General features: G+C 45.0%; 2 protein-coding genes across 2 annotated transcripts in view; both read right to left on the bottom strand.

Annotated features, from left to right (window-relative positions):
* The window catches only part of LOC309564402 (uncharacterized protein), an 880,901-nt gene that overhangs the window by 774,664 nt on the left and 82,889 nt on the right, over positions 1-23,348 (bottom strand).
* The window catches only part of LOC309563409 (uncharacterized protein), a gene marked incomplete at both ends in the record, with an annotated part of 30,473 nt that overhangs the window by 3,174 nt on the left and 3,951 nt on the right, over positions 1-23,348 (bottom strand). The window contains 6 exons of the mRNA XM_082267803.1: positions 767-836; positions 1,912-2,097; positions 2,505-2,690; positions 4,158-4,281; positions 8,837-8,892; positions 8,965-9,114. Of these exons, the coding sequence (XP_082123929.1) occupies positions 767-836; positions 1,912-2,097; positions 2,505-2,690; positions 4,158-4,281; positions 8,837-8,892; positions 8,965-9,114 (772 nt within the window). The remainder of the gene's footprint in view (positions 1-766; positions 837-1,911; positions 2,098-2,504; positions 2,691-4,157; positions 4,282-8,836; positions 8,893-8,964; positions 9,115-23,348) is intronic.

Genomic DNA, 23,348 nt, shown 5'->3' with positions numbered 1-23,348 from the left:
AGGACTTTATCATATGACCATCAGCCCCGCAGTAAAGACATGGGCCGAGTCTTAGGTGGCGCGACTACTTTTGTGGAGTGAGTCATGTCTGGCCTAATTGCATAGGTTTTTCAGAAGCCGACATAGCTGCAGAAATGGGTTGTTCTGGGGCTTTCTGGACAACAGGAGCTAAACGACCCACGGGGGGGCTGACGTGGACCAGCTCTTACAAGATCTCGCTAATGGAAGCAGACATCGATTTAGATGCTTAGGATGATCAAGTCCTTCAGGGTGGTGGGTATGGTTCTGCCAGCTACTTCATCCTTTATAGGATCTGCTAGACCCTGCAAAAAAGTTGAAGTAAAGGCCTTGTTATTCCATGCTAGTTCCGAAGCCAATGTGTCAAACTGAACATGATCATGTTTCCCTGAAGAAGCCAAAGAAGAGCTCCAGAAGGGCATGAGGCCCAGCTAGGCACATCGAAGGTGTTGCGGAAAGCTTGCAGGAAGGCACAGTGGCGAGGCCCAAGCCAGAGAATCTCCCGCAAAGAGTGAAATCATATACGCCACCTTGGAACGATCAGAAGGAAAATAATGGCCTGCTAGCTTGAAGTGAATGGAGCACTGATTGATAAAGGCCTGACAAGCTTTGGGAGCACCAGAAAAGCGAGGAGGTGGAGGCAGCTGGAGTTTCCAAAGGACTGCTCCCCACTGGAGGGACGCGAGGGAGCGCGAGCAGAAGGAACCTGCCCAGGAGCTGGAACGGAGGGTAAGAAAGTGGACACAACCTGCAGCTGAGGAAAGTTCCTGCAGACACTGCATAATCCATTCTTGATAGGCATGCTGGACATCAACTCTCTGCGCAAAAACACTGAAGTTGTTCCAGAAGAGGCTGCGGTGTCTCCAAGGAGCTCATGGCCTGAGCAAATGTCATTTGCCAGCTGCACCAGCTTTAGTACATCACAGAAATGTGCCCCTTCAATGGCAGGATTAGGCCACCCCCCAGCCTCCCCCAGTCATGAAATTTAAAGGAGATGGGAATTTTTAATGTTTCACTTAAGCATTTAAAAAAATCTCTGCTCCCGGGCCAAATTAAAGAAAAAAAAAACATTTATGCATTAGTACATGTTACCCTGGGCAGTGGCCCCCCATGCTATTTTTTTTTTAACAACCCTTTGCCCATTAGACCAGAAAATGGGCATTTTTAATTTGGCAGATTCAGCTTCCATTGATTTGAAAGGGTTTTGGTTCGGCATCCGAGCTTTCTTTGAAGTTTACCAAACATTTCAGCTCTTCCCTATTACTAAACAATGTGAATTTGTATGACAAGGTTCCTCTGCCTCCGGGAGACCTTGATCTCAATGACCAAGCCCCAAGCACAGGGCAAAACATGTTAGAGTCATGGTCTGGATGAATCGAGCTGAGGCTGCTTTTACCTGCCAACCATTCAGGTCGGGTGAGGTGTGTGGCGGCCGGGCTATCTCTTCCTATTTTTTCAAGGTTAGCATAGCCAATGCAGAATTATGCTATCGACATTAATCTAGAAACCATTATATTACAATGGCAATTAATTAAATATTTACAAATCACGTACTTTGTGTTAGTAGAGTTTACTTTTTGCTGCAAGCCACCCTAATTGTCTGAAAACTAACAAACCAAACATTACATTCTCAGCATAAGCTTATAATAGGTAAGATAACCTTACAATAAAGTCTCCTCTTACCCGGTGATGTGAGGGGCGGCTGATTCTCCATCATGATGTCCTTGTAGAGATCCTTGTGTCCTTCTATATACTCCCACTCCTCCATGGAGAAATAGACAGTGACATCCTGACACCTTATAGGAACCTGACACACACAATGATACAGTCACCATCCAGACACATCCCTTGTCTGTTACTGGATAATGTCCCAGAATTCCCGACACCACTCACCTCTCCGGTCAGCAGCTCAACAATCTTTTTGGTGACTTCTACAATCTTCTGCTTGTTGGTTCTCTCAAGAGTGAGGAACGGTGGAGGCACTGTGATGTGGATCTGACTACCTCTTCTTTTTGTAGACAAGCGGAGACTTCTTTTTGTAGTATTCTCAAGAGACGTCTTCATAACTACAGCACAGTCCTGTGATATACAGCAATACATATAATATTAGAACCCTCCTTACCTCTGTGTTTTGATTTGTAGGCTATTAATAGAGATAGGGGTGATCTCATATGATCCTCCAAGAACCCTCCTTACCTCTGCAGTCAATAAACAGATGATCTCCAGGGTGAGATTCAATATCATCTCATTCAAACTAAATTTCTTTTTCCCTAATTTTTTATCATTCAAGGTCTGTTGGTTTTCCATCATGACGTCCTTGTAGAGATCCTTGTGTCCCTCTAAATACTCCCACTCCACCATCGAGAAATAGATGCTGACATCCTGACACCTTATAGGAACCTGACACACACAATGATACAGTCACCATCCAGACACATCCCTTGTCTGTTACTGAATAATATCCCAGAATTCCCAGCACCGCTCACCTCTCCTGTCATCAGGTCATTGATCTTCTGGGTGGCCTCTAGAATCATCTTCTTGTCACATAAAGGAGTCAGGGACACAGATGAAGGAACAGTGATTTTTCTCTGGGTCCTTCTACGTCCTGACTCACGGTGATGTCTACTGAAGGTTACACACTCACCAGATGTCTTCTCCACCACTGTGTAACCCTATTAAGAGACATAATTAGAAACGTGAACACTTACTAGATTCAGTCCATGACATTCTCAGAATATTCCCCATATCAGTGTCAGGAGCATGTAGAGTGCTCCTTATTCCAGAATTCTGGTTTTGGCTGTTGCATTCTCCTTGTCTGTCTCTCCACCTGCAAGGTGCTTGATGTGGCCATTCTCTGGGTGGAGACCAAACCTGATTTAAGCCAGCCAAGCCTGCAGTCCCAAGCTTGTGATATTGCGTTTGTAACAAGTGTTCCAAGCTCTCTGCCCTGCTCTGCTGTTTGGATTCCCTCGTTGATAACCTTGGATCGGATATCAACTCTTCTCTGAACTCTGCCTACCTTTTGACTACGGATCAGACCCTGACTATTCTGAACCTTGCTTGCCTTGTACCTGAACTGTCATTGAACTACTCTGCCCCAGTCTTCCAACTTCAGGTACCTGTTTTCTTCGCTCAGTTCGAGCCTGCCCCGGTGTGGTGGCCAGGCATTTTAGCATTGTGTATAAGTCCTGGGAGCAACCGTGTACCAGTAGGCCTGCTTGCCTTATGTGAAAGGGGGCTGTTATAGGTGAAGACCACAGGAGCCAGCTACAGTACCCGACCTCCTGCGTTGGGGGTAAGCGTGATAATCAGGTCATGTCATCTTCACCCAGGGCAGCCATCAGAAATTTTGGGGCGCCTTACACGGCTTTAGGACTGGGCCTGACCAGCTAGCCACTCAATGCCTGCGGGAGGGAGAGGAGGAGGAGAAGTGAGCATTTAGCAGCTGGAGGAGGTAAATGGAGTAATCGGTTCCTCTATATGCTGCCCCTGCCTCCTGGAGCATGGGGCCAGGTTGCAAATGTGTTCCCTGTAGTTATGCCCCTGGATGGGATCAGTGGCAGCTGTAGTGGATGGGATCAGTGGTGGTGGTGGAGGAGGGGGGAGTGGGATGATGCCGTCCTGTGACGGAACCAGGCCCCGCTCTCAATTGTGCATGCAAGAAGAATTCCACACATCGCCTAAACAAGAGGCCGCCACTGATATGGGCAGAAATCCCTAACAGAGCAGCCATAAATCAAAACTAAAAGAAGCCATCTGCAGAAGGCGTGAGGGTGTGAAGCGGCTTCATACCAATAGTCTGCTACCACTCCTGGAGACAAAAAATTTCCTACAGCATTGATACCAAGAGAGTTCCTTGTGCATGCAGCAGGCTATGAGTCTCCAATGCATTGCATGTGTGAAGATGTGCCTGTTGATGTCCACTACCTCTCTTTCTCTGAGCATTTTATGGAAGTTGTGATTCAACCTGTACCATCGTGTAACCTGTTGTGTGTCCATTGCAAAGTTACGTTAAAGTAACCATGTGGTGTTGACTCTCATAATTTCCAGCTACCATTGGCAAGCCTCACCTACACATATCTTATAGTGTTCGAAAAAAAAAAAAGTGATGTCATCTAACCTCCCGGAATCCTCCTTACCTCTCCAATCAGCTGGTAGATGATCTCCATGGTGAGGTTTAATATACTCTCCATCATGTGACTCTGGTCTTTGTCTGTCATCATCGTTGAAGTGGTCATGTGAGGATATAGAGGATGCTCCACTCTGTAGATGGATAATAAACTGGGAATTACCTGGACAGTCATAGAATAATTAATGTCTGCACAGAGCTCCTCCATGGTCCATACTGCTTGGTATACCATAGTAGAGGTCTTATTTATTAGTGTGACTGATGGAAAAAACAGAGATTCGATTTACAGTATAACTCCAACCAGAACTTATTATTTTACATTTGGACATATGGAGGAAGGATAACAACGTCTGTTGCGATGGAAGATGTCAGGCACAACCAGAAGTGAAAGAAAATCACCCTAAAAGCCATGTTCAACAAATAACTCTTGAGATTTCTGTGGCCTTATTGGTGTTCAAAAATATCAATGGAAGCTGGAAAAATAATTTTTAGTGCAAACCATATCTGGTCTATAAACCAAAGGCTATGGATGGACAGTTGGGTAAATGGTTCTATATTTAGGATGTATCTGGTCTATAAACCAGAGGCTGTGGATGAACAGTTGGATAAACGGCTCTATATTTAGGGAGGCCCGGAGTAAAATGCACAAAGAAATGGACGGAGGGCCGGCATGACAGGGGTTAAAGAGGCGTCAGTCTAGGTGGGGGTTTTCAGGGGCTGGCTGAAAGAATAAGCAGCAGAACTTATCTGATAGGGTCAAGGTCAGGGTTGAGTGGAGCTGCAGGGGGGTCATCTAAAAGTTTGTCTGGGAAGGTCACCAGTCAGAGGTCTGAAGAGCTGGGGAAATCTTCCCTCCCTCCCGCCCTGTAATTGTGTTTTTTTCGGCCTGGGCAATCTTGGTTTTGTGTTTTCTCTATCCTGCAACAGGCAGGGTACAAGGTCCTTTTTAGGTTAGGGTGAGTACATAAAAAAGAAATAAATAATAAAAAAAATGAATAAATAAAATTGAATCAATAAATAAATACATTAAAAAAAAAAAAGGGTCTGTTGTCGGGGACCCGTCCGAGGTGCGGCTCCCTGTTGTGTGGGAAGTGTATCTGTGTGTTGTCTCTGAGCCGGTGGTTTTGCGGCTGGAGGCCTGGATTAAGTGAGCAGCAGCTACTTTTCTAGGGACCCGTCCGAGGTATGGCTCCCTGTTGATGGGATGTGTATCTGCGTGTCGTCTCCGAGTCGGTGATCTTGCGGCTGGAGGCCTGATCAAGTGATACGCAGTTATTTTCTTTCTCGTGATGCCTAACAGAAACTTGAGGTTATATGTTATTGTTACACTGTGTGTTAAGTGTGGCGGGATACAAGGTCCTTTTAGCTTATGGTGGGTAAAAAGGTACGTTGTAGGGACCTGTCCGAGGTACGGCTCCCTGTTGTTGGGATGTGTATCTGCGCGTTTGTCTCCGAGTCGGTGGTCTTGCGGCTGGAGGCCTGATTAAGTGATACGCAGCTACTTTCCTTTCTCGTGAGGCCTAATAGGACCTTGGGGCTCCATGTTATTAAATGCTAATTTATATTTTGGTTAATAAAAGGCTGCTACAGGCCATTTACCTCCAACGTGTGGTGGTGTCATTATTATTATTAACATAAGTAAAGAATATGATGGGGTGATGGTCTGAGCAGAAGAGACAAGCCATATTTAATACCCTAGTCAAGGATGTATCTGGTCTATAAACCAGAGGCTCTGGATGTACAGTTGGCTAAACGGTTCTATATTTAGGATGTATCCGGTCTATAAACCAGAGGCTCTGGATGGACAGTTGGATAAATGGTTCTATATTTAGGATGTATCTGGTCTATAAACCAGAGGCTCTGGATGGACAGTTGGATAAATGGTTCTATATTTAGCATGTATCTGATCTATAAACCAGAGGCTCTTGATAGACAGTTGGATAAATGGCTCTATATTTAGGATATATCTGGTCTATAAACCAGAGGCTCTGGATGTACAGTTGGATAGATGCCTCTACATTTAGGATGCAGCTAGTCTATAAATCAGAGGCTCTGGGTGGACAGTTGGGTAAATGGTTCTATATTTAGGATGTATCTGGTCTATAAACCAGAGGCTCTGGATGAACAGTTGGATAAACGGCTCTATATTTAGGCTATATCTGGTCTATAAACCAGAGGCTCTGGATGGACAGTTGAATAAATGGCTCTATAGTTAGGATGTATCTGGTCTATAAACCAGAGGCTCTGGATGGACAGTTGGATAAATGGCTCTATATTTAGAATGTATCCGGTCTATAAACCAGAGGCTCTGGATGGACAGTTGGATAAATGGCTCTATATTTAGAATGTATCCGGTCTATAAACCAGAGGCTCTGGATGGACAGTTGGATAAATGGTTCTATATTTAGGATGTATCTGGTCTATAAACCAGAGGCCCTGGATGGACAGTTGGATAAATGGCTCTATATTTAGGATGTATCTGGTCTATAAACCAGAGGCTCTGGATGGACAGTTGGATAAATGGCTCTATATTTAGGATGTATCCGGTCTATAAACCAGAGGCTCTGGATGGATAGTTGGATAAATGGTTCTATATTTAGGATGTATCCGGTCTATAAACCAGAGACTCTGGATGGACAGTTGGATAAATGGTTCTATATTTAGGATGTATCTGGTCTATAAACCAGAGGCTCTGGAGTAAATCTTGGATAGATGGTTGAACACAGCCTGTACTTATTCATGTGTGACAGTGTGTGCAGCTTTTCTTTTTTTTTTTCTTTACTTGAAAATTAATTAATTGGAAATGAATAAATCATTTCATCTTATGAACCACAATGCATTGCAAAGTCCTGCTGCAATTATTTTGCAATACAATGCAATGCTCCTCAAAGTATCTTTAAGGTGTGAAAGGGGCAACAATTGTTCTACATGTCCTTGCACGACCCTGCATTGATCAAAGCTGATTAGTGCCTTTCTCTGCACCTACTGTGATGGAGACATAAAATTGTATGCATGGCCAAATGGTTTGGAGTGGATAATAGAACCCCTGCTGGGTTTTTACAGGGGCTCCTTTACAATGATTCCTCCCTACTTCCTGTCCTGCAAAAGGTGTTGAAGGACAAGAAGTAAAGACAACTCTCCAACAGCCACACGGACATCAATGAAATGTTTTTCTTCAGTATGCTGGAGGAAAAACAAGAACAGTGGCGCTCGATTTAAAAAAATTATAAGTGGCCTCAAGTGTGGCTTCCAAAACCACACAGAAGCCCATGTGAAAAATGTAGAAAAGGTTATTCGGGTTCAGTGTTTGCCCTGGGAATTGCCAACATCCCTGTATGATAGATCAATAGAAAAATTCCCCTAGGGAGTGGGAATTTAACCACTTGGCTTCTGCTCACTCGAGCACTACTGCGGCAAAGTGGTTGGTTATCGTCTGGCGACGTCGCCAGACACTCCCCCTTCTCGGTGGCGCGCGCGCGCCGCCAGGGGAGGAGCAGCAGCCCCATCGTAAACACAAGCGGGTGGATCTCCTAAGTGACAGGTAGGGTCAGATTGCAGGGTTCAGCATAGCTGAACCCTGGATCTGTCCTTGTGTCACACAGTCACCTCCCCCCACCCACGTTAGTAAGCATCAGGCATACATTAACCCCTCCCTCTCCAATAAAATTAACCCCTTCCCTCCCAGTGTCATTTTCACAGTAACGGCGCATATGTATAGCACTGATTACTGTAGTAATGTCAAACTGGTACCCCCAAAAGTGTCAAAAATGTCAGTCAGGGATCCGATCTGTCCGCCGCAACGTCGCAGTCCCGCAAAAAAAAACGCAGATCGCCGCCATTACGCGTTAAAAAAAAACACCAAAAATGACAGAAATCTTTCCCTTAGTTAGTAAACGCAATAACTTTTGCGCAAACCAATCAAAATACGCTTATTGTGATTTTTTTTACCAAACATATGTAGCAGAAAACAAATTGGCCAAAAATTTAAAAAAATTTTGATTTTTACATTTTTTTGGGGGGGGGGGAATTTTATATAAAAAAATTCGAAAAATATTGTTATTTTTTCAAAATGTACACTATTTTTTGTTTATAGCGCAAAAAGTAAAAATCGCACAGGTGATCAAATACCACCAAAAGAAAGCTCTGTTTGTGGGAAAAAAAGGACGTAAATTTCGTTTGGGTATGGCGTCGCACAACCGCGCAATTGTCAGTTAAATTCGCACAGCGCCGGATCGCAAAAAGTGGCTCAGACGTAAGACAGCAAAATCCTCTAGTGGTAAAGTGGTTAAAGGCAATGACCAGGACTTGAGTATTTCATGAGTATGAACTATTTATTTAACATATATGATACAAAATGTGATTCACAAAGAAGATGAAAAAAATAAATCATGACATTAAAAAGGGGGCCATAAATTACGTCTCGTGTACTAGTAATGACTGAGATGTCCGAAGGAGACCATGTGAGACGAAGAAAAGGGGAGGCCACATATAGGTTAAAATCAGACAGGTTCGGAACCTGTATTTCCAAGAGCAACTGCTGGTATCCGCATCACTCTAATTGAATGCTTTTTCAAATAGATGAATATCTATATTACTATTCGTATTGGATTTGAAAAGATCAAAAACTCAAAGGTAAATAATTTTGAAGGGACAGAGTGGGAATGACCCGAGCAGCGAAGGTAGCCGCACCTATCCAAAAGGTATTCCCTCAAGGATCCCAGGCATCGGTCAGCAGCAGGGGGCGTCTATAGAAGAAAGAGGCAAGGTAAATCATGTATATTCCAGCATGAGAAAACCATTAGCCCACTGTTTCTCACATTGGCATATTCTTCTTCACCCTTTACCATTTGAATATAGTCTATGGCTATCAATGTACCGCGGTTACTAAACAGTAGGTGCCATCTTTTCTCCCAGGTAGGGTTTTTGATCTTTTTAAATCCAATACGAATAGTAATATAGATATTCATCTATTTGAAAAAGCATACAATTAGAGTGATGCGGATACCAGCAGTTGCTCTTGGAAATACAGGTTCCCAACCTGTCTGATTTTAACCTATATGTGGCCTCCCCTTTTCTTCGTCTCACATGGTCTCCTTCGGACATCTCAGTCATTCCTAGTACACGAGACGTAATTTATGGCCACCTTTTTAATGTCATGATTTATTTTTTTCATCTTCTTTGTGAATCACATTTTGTATCATATATGTTAAATAAATAGTTTATACTCATGAAATTTTAAAAACCAAAATTAAGCAGCGCTAGCATTGGTGACAATATGAAATAAATAAAATCAATAATATATAAATAAAATTACGAATGAAAAAAAGTCCTTAATCGTAATCCAATTAAAGTGCTCAGGTGCTGATAATTAAACAAAGTTCGTTAGGGTGAACTACAATATGAATAAATATGAATAAAACAGTCCTTGATCATGATCCAAAAAAAGTGCTCAGGTGCTAAGGTTTATACAAGGTGCTCCAAAGTGATAGGTGACCCCTCTCGGTTCCCCACTCACCAAATCGCCAGAATTTTTATGCCTTGAAATTGTATTGCACATTAGCCCTCTTTGCCAGGATCTCAGAGATGTTTCTCCATATAGCCTTGGATAGGATAGGTAAAGATCCACTTTCGTATCCACCATTAAAATAAGGAAAGGCCATACATAGTGAAGTATGTTTAAACTAATTTAATCGCTTCACAAGCCAAAAACATACTTACAAACAGAAATAGTAAAAGCGCATGTACAAAATGCCTCGTGTAGGCAGCACTTGGCGTGCATTCCACGACCAGGAAGTGCCTGACCGGAAGTGACGTTCCGTTTCATCCGTAACCGGAAATTACGTCAACCATATATACGTCAACCATGAAATACTCAAGTCCTGGTCATTGCTTTTAAAGTCCCACTCCCTAAGGGAATTTTTCTATTGATCATGTGAAAAATGTGGTGCCATGCCACTATCAATATGTGTTGACTCGCTCAGCGCTGTCATGAATACGTGACAATGAGGTGCCATTCATAAGGGTTCCTTCCCATCACGCAATTTTGGCGGCGCGATTTTCACGCGATTCTGCGTGTCTTATAGGGGCCAGCCTGTTCACCTGAATGGGCTGTCCTATGTACATTTGTTGCCCGAATCGAAGCTCGTGCTCCTTGTCGGGCAACAAGCTGCACCTGATTTCTAAAGGCGCGACAATTGCGTCAGAATCCCATTGCCTTTTGGATGCCATTGACCACTTGCCTACTGGTTCAATTCTGACACTTCTCATATATATGTAAAAAAAATCTATGTTTTTTTTTGCTAGAAAATTACCTAGAACCCCAAACATTATATATTATTTTTTAGCAGAAGCCTTGGAGAATATAATAGCGGTAGTTTGCAATTTTTTAATATCACACAGTATTTGCGCCGTGGATTTTTAAACACAATTTTTTGGAAAAAAATGCACTTTAAAGAGGAGTTCCGGCCACGGGGGGTGAAATTTTGCTAAAAATACCCCCGGGACAGGCAGGGCTAGTACATTCCACAATGGATAGCGTCTGTACTGTCTCGGGTCGCACTTACCTTTTAGAAGAAATACTTACCTTGAAAATTTCTCCAGCGCTGCTATCTCAGGTGTGGGCAGTTGAAGCCAGCGCGTCCTCTTCTGCGTCCTCTTCCGTGTCCTCTTCTCCCAGAATGCGTCTGCACCGGTCCCGCTCGTCACTTCTGGTGCGGGCGCGTCATCCCTCCACAGCTTCTGGGCATGCCCAGAAGCTGTTTAGCAGGGAATGAGGCGCCACACCGGAAGTGACGAGCAGGGCAGTGCAGGCGCATTGATTCCTGGGAGCGATGACGTTCAGCTCCAGGAATCAATGCAAAGAGGAAGTGACGGCGGGAGCGTGTCATCCCTCCACAGCTTCTGGCCATGCCCAGAAGCTGTTTAGCAGGGAATGAGGTGCCCGCGCCGTCACTTCCTCTTTTTTCATTCTTAGACCCAGGCAGCACAATGTCTTAGACCACCCCTGAACAGTATTGTAAGCGCACTGTCCCCTCTCTACATTAAAAAACGCTGCCCAAACTGTTGGCGCTATATAAATCCTGTATAATAATAATAATTGCTGTCACAAGAAATGTAAACATCCTTGTGACAGCAATAGGCATGTGAATGGTACTCTTTATGGAGGGATCTGGGGTCCCCCAAATCCCTCTACTGCCCTTAAAAGCATTCAAAACACCAAGATCGTTTTCTCTTTATAAGCTTTCGATTTTTTAAAAATGGCGCCGTTGGCATGCAGGTACACCGGAAGTGATGTCCGGTCATCGCTTCTGGGTTACTGTAGTGGAGAGCCGATCAAAGCTAACCCGGTTGGACAGGAGAGTCCAAGAGAGCGATGGGAAAGGGGGGCAACATCCCCTCCCGTTTTTTTAGGATTGCCGTTGGCTCTAAAAAACGGTACTCAGGTGACTCCCGTTATAACTGCTTGAAATCCAGTGATGTACGGATACGTCTACTGGTTGAGAAAATGAGAAATGGTGCAAATAGAAGATTTACAGAAAATAAAAGGTATTAAAAAATAAAAGAGACAATAATGCAACAGAAAAACAAAAAGGGATCAAAAATTAAAGTACTTACCAATTTCCTGGGTTCTTTGAGTTCCAACAAAGTCCAGTCAGTGGGCATAAGATGTGGATCAGAGTGTTGGCTCCCGTAGAATAACTCCTGGCTGATGATCTTTGTTTGATGGTCATAGAGAGCTCTTATCTGCTCCCTGAAGAGGGGGTGGACAGAAATGACCTGACCAATTCATTTGAGGATCATCAAGATCTGAGGAGTGGCCAATGGGAGGTCACAATGTTTATAATCACATAATGGCTACTCCCTCAGATAAAGTGGCCAATGGGAGGTCACAATGTTTACGATCACATTACAGCTACTCCCTCAGATAAGGTTTTCTATGTCCCACTTGAAGACCAGGTTTTTTCTGGCACTTTTTGTTTACAAGTTTCAATCAGTATTTTGTTTGCTAGAAAATTACTTGTAACCCTTAAACTTTATACATTTTATTTTTTAGCAGAGACCCTAGGGAATAAAATGGCGATTGTTGCAATTTTTTATGTCACACAGTATTTGGGCAGCGATTTTGCAAACGCAATATTTTTTTTAAAAATACACTTTATCCTCCTTCCGCCCGCGGTATAGTAACATGACAGCGGGCGGGATCTCCTCTAGTTCTGGGATGACGTCACATGACGTTGCCCCAGTGTCACCGCTCTTGGACGTGGAAATCGCAGGCGCGCCATGTCCCTAGGACACGGCGCAACCCTGATCTCGGTAAAGAGCGGATGAGGCTGCTCTTTACCCATGTGATTAGCTGTGTTCAATCACAGCCGATCACATGTGAACACGGAAATGCCATTTATCGGCTCTCCTCGCCTCACACTGACAGAGTGTGAGGAGAGGAGAGCCGATCAGCAGCATTTCCTTGCAGGGGAGACCGGTACAGGTAATCAGGGCACTGATCATCAGTGCAGCCCCAGCAGTGATGCTAGTCTGTGCCCATCAGTGACACCAATCAGTGCTGGCTTTTAATGTCCATCAGTGACACCTATTAGTGCCCATCAGTGCCACCTATCAGAGCCCATCAGTGGCACCTATCAGTGCCTCCTATCAGTGCGGCATATTAATGCCCCCTATCAGTGTCTATCAGTGCCACGTATCAGTGCCCATCAGTGCCACCTATCAGTGCCATCTATCAGTGCCACCTATCAGCGCCCATCAGTGCCACCTATCAGTGCCCATCAGTGCTGCCTATCAGTGCCGCCCATCAGTGTCACCTATCAGTGCCGCCCATCAGTGCCTCATATCAGTGCAGCATATTAGTGCCTCCTCATCAGTGCCACCTATCAGTGCACATCAGTGCCGCCCATCAGTGCCTCATATCAGTGCGGCATATTAGTGCCTCCTCATCAGTGTCACCTATCAGTGCCCATCAGTGCCACCTGTCAGTGCCCATCAGTGCCACCTATTAATGCCCATCAGTGCCACCTATCAGTGCGGCAAATCAGTGCCTCCTCATCAGAGTCACTTAACCAGTGCCCTTCAGTGCCGTCTCATTAGCGTACATCAGTGAAGGAGAAAAATTACTTTTTTACAAGATTTTCTTAAAGAAACTAAGAAAAACTTTTCAAAATTTTCGGTCTTTTTTTTTTTTCATTTTCTTAGCAAAAAATTAAAAAGCCAGCGGTCATTAAATACCACCAAAAGAAATCTGTATTTGTGTGAGAAAAATTGTAAAAATGTCTTATGGGTACAGTGTTGCATGACCGCGCAATTGTCATTCAAATGTGTGACAGCGCTGAAAGCTGAGAATTGACCTGGGTAGGAAGGGGGTGAAATGCCCAATATGGAAGCGGTTAATGAATTAAAAATAAAAACAAAACCCAAAATTTACCCCAATTTTTTTTGTATAATGTGAAAGATGATGTTACGCCGAGTAAATTGATACCTAACATTTCACGCTTTAAAACTGCACACGCTCGTGGAATGGCGACAAACTACAGTACTTAAAAATCTCCATAGGCGATGCTTATATGGCCTTTACAGGTTACCAGTTAAGGTTTACAGAGAAGGTCTTGGGCTCGTATTATTGCTCTCACTCCAATGATTGCTGCGATATCTCACATGTGGTGCAAATACTGTTTACATATGTGAGCTGTGACGGTGGCGGGTATCAGACCCCTGGCCTTCTCATCCACCTCGTGACCAAAGACCAAGCAATCTCACACCCTGCCGTCACTTATGTAACAATGCCACTCTCAGCTGCACCCAGCACACAGATTGTCCAGCTTGCGGGCCCACAATCTAGATGCCAGCAGACTGAGAGCGATTGTCACCGGGTTAATTAAACGATTAACCCTTTCTCTGCCACCACCTCTACGTTATAATGAGCCGAGAGGACGCTCGTGATTTTACAAATATCAATTATGACTTTAGAATAACCGTCTGTAACACACACTGTCACCTGACCAGAATGTTTCAGATAGGTTAGCCTAAACAGTGCAAATATCAATTATAACTTTAGAATAACCGTCTTTAACACACAGTAGCGCACTTCAGGAGGCAGGTTCGTTTGGGTCAGTTTGCGTTTAAAAGCTTAGAGACAAAGTTAACACTTTTCAAAATAAGGTTTAATTATAAGAAAGGTTAAAATTGGTGCAAATAAGAAAAATGGGTTACAAAGAAATGGAGACACAATACAGCAATTGAGAAATATGAAGAGAAAGGATGAAAATACTTGCATTAAACGGTCCTCGTATTACCTTAGTTTCAGAAGCTGAACATGTGATATTTTGTTCCCCTTGAGCGATGTTATGGCCTCGATGTTAGGATGAGAACTGAGCTCTCTATCAGTTCCTGTCCTTTTCTCTGACCCTCCAGGGGGTGTCACCAGAAGTACTTAGCCAATAGGCTCTGAGTCTTATAAACTGCTAAGGGACCTCCCCGTTTGACAGATTAATAAAAGCACTCATCTCTTGAGTTATGAAATGGTTACATGCTTGAAACCAATATTTTTATGGTCCGGTTTTGAATGTTCTATCTTTAGACACTAAATATGGGTTATTTCGGAATCACCTCTGCTCGGTAAGGCATCTGATCGCTAGCTTGTCTTTACTAGGCATGAGGGGGTTCATGTTTGATATTAATTTGATTGGTATTTTATGGGGCACCCAAATATCTACTTTCTAGAGACATATCTTGCTTGGGTATGAAATTATGAAGTTTGGGGTTAGCTGTGTCCTAGACCTAGGAGCCATATGCTGTGTTCAGATTACCAATTAACTCCATGGGAGAGGAGACGGAATGTCTGGGAGGTCAGTCTGCTTGTGTATATTAAAGGTGTGAAAAGTGTCAGCTGTGCAGGAACCTGGCATTCAGTGACACTAATTGAGGTGGGGTGGGGGTGAATGAGTGCCTTTTGGTTCCACTGATTAGCGAAAGGTGGGGGGGGGGGCTACTTTCGCTCAAGGAGCCTGGGTCACTAAACAAAATGGATGCCGAGAGGACAAGATGGTGTCCGAACGCTCGACACCATTACATGAGCGACTTACTTCTGCACAGAGGGATGGGGGTGCTTTAACATTCCTCCCACTGACACAAATGATGGGACACCATCCCTTCCACTGACACCAATGATGGGACACCATTCCTTCCACTGACACCAATGATGGGACACTATTCCTCCCACTGATACCAATGATGGGGCACTATTCCTCCCACTGACACCAATGATGGGGGACTATTCCTCCCACTGACACCAATGATGGGGGACTATTCCTCCCACTGACACCAATGATGGGGGACTATTCCTTCCACTGACACCAATGATGGGGCACTATTCCTTCAACCGACACCAATGATGGGGTACTATTCCTTTCACTGACACCAATGATGGGGGACTATTCCTCCCAGTGACACCAGTGATGGGGGACTATTCCTTCCACTGACACCAACGATGGACACTATTCCTTCCACTGACATTAGCAATGGGGCATTGTTATTCCCACTGACACCAACAGTGAGGCAATATTCTACTGACACCAATGATGGGGCACTATTCCTTCCACTGACACTAATGATGGGGCACTATTCCTCTCACTGAAACCAATTATGGGGCACTATTTCTTCCACTGACACCAATGATGGGGCACTATTCCTTCCACTGACACCAATGATGGGGCACTATTCCTTCCACTGACATCATTGATGGTTGTGTTGGTCTCCAATTGATGCTAATTAATGGACACACGAGAATATCTCCTTGTTCTTGATATAATTTTATGGGTTCTGGAGTATGAAACATTTATGTTTTGACTCTTCAGGTAAGGAATGTGTGTTTTGCTTTCTGTAGGTCAAACTACTTTTACGACAGGGCAATAAAACCAGCCTGTGTTCTACTAGTGTACTGATAACCATGGTTTGAAATGTGGCCAAAAGGTTGTTTATTACAGGAGATGGTCCATGGTGTTTACACTATATTGCCAAAAGTATTGGGACACCTGCATTTACATGCACATGAACTTTAATGGCATCCCAGTCTTAGTCCGTAGGGTTCAATATTGAGTTGGCCCACCCTTTGCAGCTATAACAGCTTCAACTCTTCTGGGAAGGCTGTCCACAAGGTTTAGGAATGTGTCTATGGGAATGTTTGGCCATTCTTCCAGAAGCGCATTTGTGAGGGCAGGCACTGATGTGGACAAGAAGGCCTGGCATCCCAAAGGTGTTCTATCGTGTTGAGGGCAGGCCAGCCAAGTTCCTCCACCCCAAACGTGAAGATCCATGTTTTTATGGATCTTGCTTTGTGCACTGGTCTAAATCATTTGGTGGAGGGGGAATTATGGTGTGGGGTTGTTTTTTAGGGGTTGGGCTTGGCCCCTTAGTTCCAGTGAAGGGAACTCTTAAGGCGTCAGCATACCAAGACATTTTGGACAATTTCATGCTCCCAAAATTGTGGGAACAGTTTGGGGATGGCCCCTTCCTGTTCCAACATGACTGCACCCCAGTGCACAAAGCAAGGTCCATAAAGACATGGATGAGCGAGTTTGAGGTGGAGGAACTTGACTGACTTGAACCCGATAGAACACCTTTGAGATGAGTTAGAGCCAGGCCTTCTCGTCCAACATCAGTGCCTGACCTCACAAATGTGCTTCTGGAAGAACAGTTTGGGAATGGCCCCTTCCTGTTCCAACATGACTGCGCACCAGTGCACAAAGCAAGGTCCATAAAGACATGGATGAGCGAGTTTGAGGTGGAGGAACTTGACTGGCCTGCAAAGAGTCCTGACCTCAATTTGATAGTCATGTTGATACTCAACTTGACAGGCATGATTGAGGCAGAACTGAAGCATGATTGAGGCATGGAGGAGGCAGGTGTGAGCAGTGCTGCGGTCTCTCCACTCCTCGCACGATTTCCGATCGCTGTGTACAGTGTGCAAGGAGAGAACTGAACCGGACATGTGCCGGTATGTTGACAACTGATCGCTCCGTCATCGGACGGAGTAATCACATGGTAAAGGGCCGCTGTCATTGGCCCTTTATCATGACCCGTGATGCGCCGGGTCCCGTGGACATGGCAAGCACCGACACTTCCATGTACACGCTCCAGGGGGCGTGCGGGAAGCGCGATTTTGGGAGGACATCCTTGTACGCCCTCCCAGAATAAGCCGACCGGGCTGTAGCTATCATTTGGCCCCTTTTAAAATCGTCGCCTATGGAGATTTTTAAGTACCGTAGTTTGGCACCATTTTCTACGAGTGTGCGCAACTTTAAAGCGTGACATGTTAGGTATCTATTTACTCAGTGTAACATCCACTTTTACATTATATTAAAAAAAATTGGCCTAAATTTAGTTACCCCCCCAGGTATTTTGCCGTGGCACAAGAGAGTTACTGCCTGGGCTGGATGTAACGAGACACACAGCTCTTAATGGGAGATAGTGTTGCAGAGCTGTGAATGCTCAGGACAACACCCCATTTGCAAACAGAAGGAGCAGTGCTACTACCCATACAGCTCACCATAAAACGAGCTCCTGGGTGCCCGATCCACATCCGTTTAACTGAGTACATATGTAGAAAGATGATCCGCACACCGGTAGTTGCTCTTAAAAAATCTTCATCTTTATTCAGGAATCACAGAACACAAGGCCTTAGTCATAATATGTTATGATTAAGGCCCTATAGGCTGAAACGCGTCAACTGATCTTATCAGCAGTTGTGTTCTGTGGTTCCTGAAAAAAAGATGAAGATTTTTTTTTAAGAGCAACACCCCATTTGCCACTCAGTTTTGCTATTCAGTTTTGGGGTGCTCTGCTGGGGTTTTACTGCTATTTAGGGCTCCTTTATAGACTCTGTATCTTCCCTCACTTTCCTATCCTCTGAAAATGCTTGTACAGACAAGAAGTGACAATATTTCTCCAATATCAGACATTCAGGAAATGCCTTAAGCAAGTGCAGTTAGCTAGTCTGCCACCAGGCGGCTCTGTTCCAGAATAGTGTCTGGTTACAGAGAATTGTGTCATCAGGTGCTAGGTCTCTTTTAGCTAGAGCCCTCCTGTAGTGATATAATGGGTGAGTCAGTGCCCACATATAAGCCGGGTTGGGAGGAGCCATAGTGTAGTTGGGGCATGGGTACCAGAGACCCCACCACTGGGCAGATGTAGTCAGCAAGTGGAGGCCCTGGACAGGGAGAGGTAGACCTGCACCCAGAAGAGCGGGCTGTAGACTTGCTGACCTACATGGTGGTGGAGGCTATGGCCTTTTAGACCAGGTCAAGCATTCCCTGTATTGGAGGATGTTGGAGAGGTTTACCCAGCTAGAGGCAGTGCTGTATTTTGGCCTAGGCCAACAAGGCCCAGGCCTAGGGCAGCACTTTGCAGGGGGGCAGCAAAATAGCCACTCCCGCCTCCATCTAAGACTCTATTAGCCATCGGTTGCTAGAGCCGCCTGGTGTCTAACAACCAGTGACGTCACACCTCCCACCCCCCCTCCCTCTCACCCCCCTCTCCCTCTCTCTACCAACTCCTATTCCTCTCTCTCCCACCCCCTTTCTCTCTCTCTCCCACCACCCCCTCTCTCTCTTCCCCACCCCCTCTCTCTCCCCCTCTCTTTCTCTCCCCTCTCGCGCTCTCTCTCTCCCTACCCGCTCCCTCTCTCTCACACCCCTCCCTCTCTCTCTCTCTCACCCCCTCCCTAACAACCAGTGACGTCACACCTCCCACCCCCCCTCCCTCTCACCCCCCTCTCCCTCTCTCTACCAACTCCTATTCCTCTCTCTCCCACCCCCTTTCTCTTTCTCTCCCACCACCCCCTCTCTCTCTTCCCCACCCCCTCTCTCTCCCCCTCTCTTTCTCTCACCTCTCGCGCTCTCTCCCTACCCCGCTCCCTCTCTCTCACACCCCTCCCTCTCTCTCTCTCTCACCCCCTCTCCCTCTTACCCCCCTCCCTCTCTCACCCTCCTCTGTCTCTCTCTCTCTCATCCCCTCCTCCCCTTCTCTCTCTCTCTCATCCCAACCTCTCTCCTTCGCTCATCCCCTCCTCTCTCTCTCTTTTCCACCCCCCCTCTCTCTCTCTCTTCCACCCCCTCTCTCTCATCTCCCCATCTCTCTCTCTCACTTCCCTCTTATCCCCCTCTCTCTCATTACCCCCTCTCTCATCCCCTCCCTCTCTCTCATCCCCCTCCTCTCTCTCCCCCCCCTCTCTCTCATCCCCCCTCTCTCTCTCATCCCCCTCTCTCTCTCTTACCCCCTCTCTCTCTAATCCCCCTCCTCTCTCTCTCTCCCCCCTCTTTCTCACCCCCTCTCTCTCTCAGTCTCACACCCACCCCCTCTCTCTCTTTCTCTCTCTCTCCGAACACCCTCTCTCTCCCCCCCAACACTCTCTCTCTCTCTATCTCCCAACTCTCTCTCTCTATCTCCCAACTCTCTCTCTATCTCTCTCTCCCAACACCCTCTCTCTCTCCCACCAGCTTCTCCCTCTCTCATCCTCCCTCACCCTCCCTTACCCACCCCCCTCTCTCTCCCCCACCCCCTCTCACCTCCCCTCTCATGAGATCTCAGGGGATGTTGGTGGGACTTGTAGTCCTTCAATTTTGGAGGGAGTCACATCGGTTAAATAGGAAGGGGTGGGGCAAATTTACAAAGGAGGAGGAGGGGGCACCCAATTTTAGTCTTGCCTAGGGCAGCTCAAAACCAAAATACACCACTGGCTAGAGGTGTCTGCAGTGATCCTATCTCAGTGGGACTATCTGCAAGGAACAGTGAGTGTACACAAACAGCCTTAATCGAACCAGAACCTCTGAGTGAGTACTAATGAATGACCCCAGGTGGAGAGAGACAATTAGGGAAGATGGCTTGCTATATGTGCTGCTGGATGCTTTCACATGTGACTGCTGCAGATCGTCCACTATATGTGATTGACAATGTACTGTAAAGTGACCCTGGATTGTTTAAATATATTTACACTCACAGGCCACTTCTTTAGGTACACCTGTTCAATTGCTTAGTAACACAAATTGCTAATCAGCCAATCACATGGCTGCAACTCAATGCATCTAGCCATCTAGACGTGGTGAAGATGACTTGCTGAAGATCAAACCGAGCATCAAAATGGGGAAGAAAGGGGAAATAAGTGACTTTGAACATGGCATGGCTGTTGGTGCCAGAGGGGCAGCTCTGAGTATTTCAGAAACTGCTGATCTACTGGGATTTTCCCGCACAACCATCTCTCGGGTTTACAGAAAATGGTCAGAAAAAGAGAAAATATCCAGTGAGCGGCAGTTGTGTGGAGGAAAATGCCTTGTTGATGTCAGAAGGTCTCTGAACGCACAACACATCGAACCTTAAAGCAGATGGTCTACAGCAGCAGAAGACCACACCGGGTGCCACTCCTGTCAGCTAAGAACAGGAAACTGAGGCTACAATTCGCACAGGATCACCAAGATTGGACAACAGAAGATTGGGAGAGAAAGTCAGCGAGGTACCTCCCTAGATGTGCCACATCTCTAATAGATAAGTCATAAACAAAATTCCCCTTGGGATGGGACTTTGAAGGCACTAAGTACTAAATAATGTGAATAAAAGTTGTTTTTTTTCACATTATTTAGTACTTAGCGCCCTCAAAGTCCCATCCCAAGGGGAATTTTGTTTATGGCCAATAGAAGATTGGGAAAACGTTGCCTGGTCTGATGAGTCACGATTTCAGCTGCGATATTCAGATGGTAGGGTCAGAATTTGGTGTAAAAAACATGAAAGCATGGATCCATCCTGCCTTGTATTAACGGTTCAGGCTGGTGGTGGTGGTATAATGGTGTGGGAGATATTCCACACTTTGGGCCCCTTAGTACCAATTGAGCATCAATTAAACACCACGGCCTTCCTGTGTATGGTTGCTGACCATGTCCATCCCTTTATGACTACAGTGCACCCATCTTCTGATGGCTTCTTCCAGCAGGATAATGCACCATGTCACTCCAATCATCTCACCACTGGTTTCTTCAACATAACAATGAGGTCACTGTCCTCCAATGGCCTCCACACTCACCACATCTCATCCAATAGAGCACCTTTGGAAAAAAAGAGAGAGACACAGAGTGCCTCTAAGTGCAGCAATTTATTGTAAAAATGGACATCATAATAAAAGCAACTCACTAGATAGAGAGTAATCAAGGCTTGGAATCTCCGGTGGTAGGTGGAAAAGAGTAGCTGTAGCCCCCGAGGTCCCGCAGGGTGGAATGCTAGGTGCTTTTCGGATAGATGGTCAGACGCCAGGTAGAGGATCCTCCGGTCTTCCGGGTACCAAGTAAGGCTGGGCGCTTCAAGAACCACGCTGGAACGCAGCGCACGCTGCGTGACGTCACCAGAGAAGAACAAATGGCACGATGCGTTTCAGCCTGTACCAGAGCGCTTGCTCCCTCACTCAATAGAGCACCTTTGGGATGTGGTGGAATGGAAGATTGGCATCAAGGATGTGCAGCCAACAAATCTGCAGCAGCTGCGCGATGCTATCAGGTCACTATGGACCAAGATCTCTGAGGAATGTTTCCAACACCTTGTTGAATCTATGCCACAAAGAATGAAGGCAAAAAGGGGGTCCAACCGGGTACTAGCAAGGTGTACCTAATAAAGTCTATATTTTAGATGCTATTTCTCTAAATTTAAATTCAATTTGGGTCTTCCTACTCTCAGAACACCAACATTTCTAACAATAAGCATGGGGAACACATGGTGTTCAAACTAAAAACGTGGGAGTCACAATACCCACTTTCACACTGCCCCTATTTTGCTATTCGTTTCTTCCACTCCCACACTTCCTTTTGCTGTAGGTCTTACAGTCCAGACTTTTGACACACCAAGATTTACCCATTTCGGGTGTAGTAATTTCCACGGTTCATTTTCTTAAAACTGAACCACTCTGACACTCTGCTACACAGATTTTGATTCTCCCTCCCGGTTTTTGTACCCCTGGTTTCGGGTTCTCTTCATCCTACATCACTTTTGGTCTTGGGTTTAGTATCAGCATTATATCCTAATACTACCTTTATTATGACTTACCTCTTTTATCAGATCTTAATACAGCCCTATCTGACCTTATGGATTCTTATACATTGCCTATGGACCTTGTGCGTTGGCCCTGTGCCGAGTCCCCCCCCCCCTCAGTTCCCTTCATGGACGTATTTCTGGGTGGCCAACAGCCCCTTTGTTAGTTCCTATATTTTCCTGTAAGTCATTTTTCATAGTTTACATCCAACCTCTGATTGTAACCCCTGATTGGATGCAATATTAGTTATGCCATATATTCTCTAGAAACCAAAATGTGCCATCTCCTGATGAAATGAAATTCCTTTCACGAAACGCGTAGAGCCTAAGAGGCCATTGAACTTTTTGCCATTTTTTAACATTCATGCAACCACCATTTACAATTCTAACCTATGTTTGTTGGTCTATTCTGTATATGTTTTTATCATTTATTATGCTTTTATCATTGTATTTTTCTGTATATTGTGTACATCCCCTTTGAATCACTGTAGACCCATATTACTGATGTATAAGTGCTATAGAACTTGTTAATAAACACGTGATGATTAATCATATGCCTCTTTATGCTTTCCAGCAGTTGTATATGTATTACCATTATATCATTATGTGTACACTGGCCACACCTCATACAAAGCCCCACGTTTTTAGTTTGAACACCATGTGTTCCCCATGCTTTATGTTTATCATATTAGGGATGGAGACTCCATTGCACGGGTCTCGTATAAAATCCCATTCCCCCTTCTTTTTCCCTATTGTCCAATCCCCTTCCCTTCCCATCTTTTCCATTTATCCCCTTTAATAATAACATTTCTAACAAGTTGAGACCTTTGCTGGATTGAAAGACCTACATTTTTCCTGCACTGGTTACACACTGTATATACATTAGTGGCCAAAATTGAAAAATGTAGGATTTGAAGTCATAAATTTACTCCAAAAAATGCTGAAACCCGTTACGTTTTATATAATTTTATTCCAAATGTATTGCTAAACACAATCTTCTACTATTTATTTTCAAATTAGAGAACGATACAGGCTTGATTTCCGGTCTTCAATCCAGCACGAAAAAGCCTCCTTCGAATCGTTTCTTCCCTTAATGACTCAACGCTAGTTTAGGGACGTTCTTTGATGTCAT

Source organism: Pelophylax lessonae (genome assembly GCF_965119305.1).
Source record: "Pelophylax lessonae genome assembly, chromosome: 9".
Taxonomy (NCBI): domain Eukaryota; kingdom Metazoa; phylum Chordata; class Amphibia; order Anura; family Ranidae; genus Pelophylax; species Pelophylax lessonae.
This window is presented reverse-complemented; position numbering and strand designations above follow the sequence as displayed.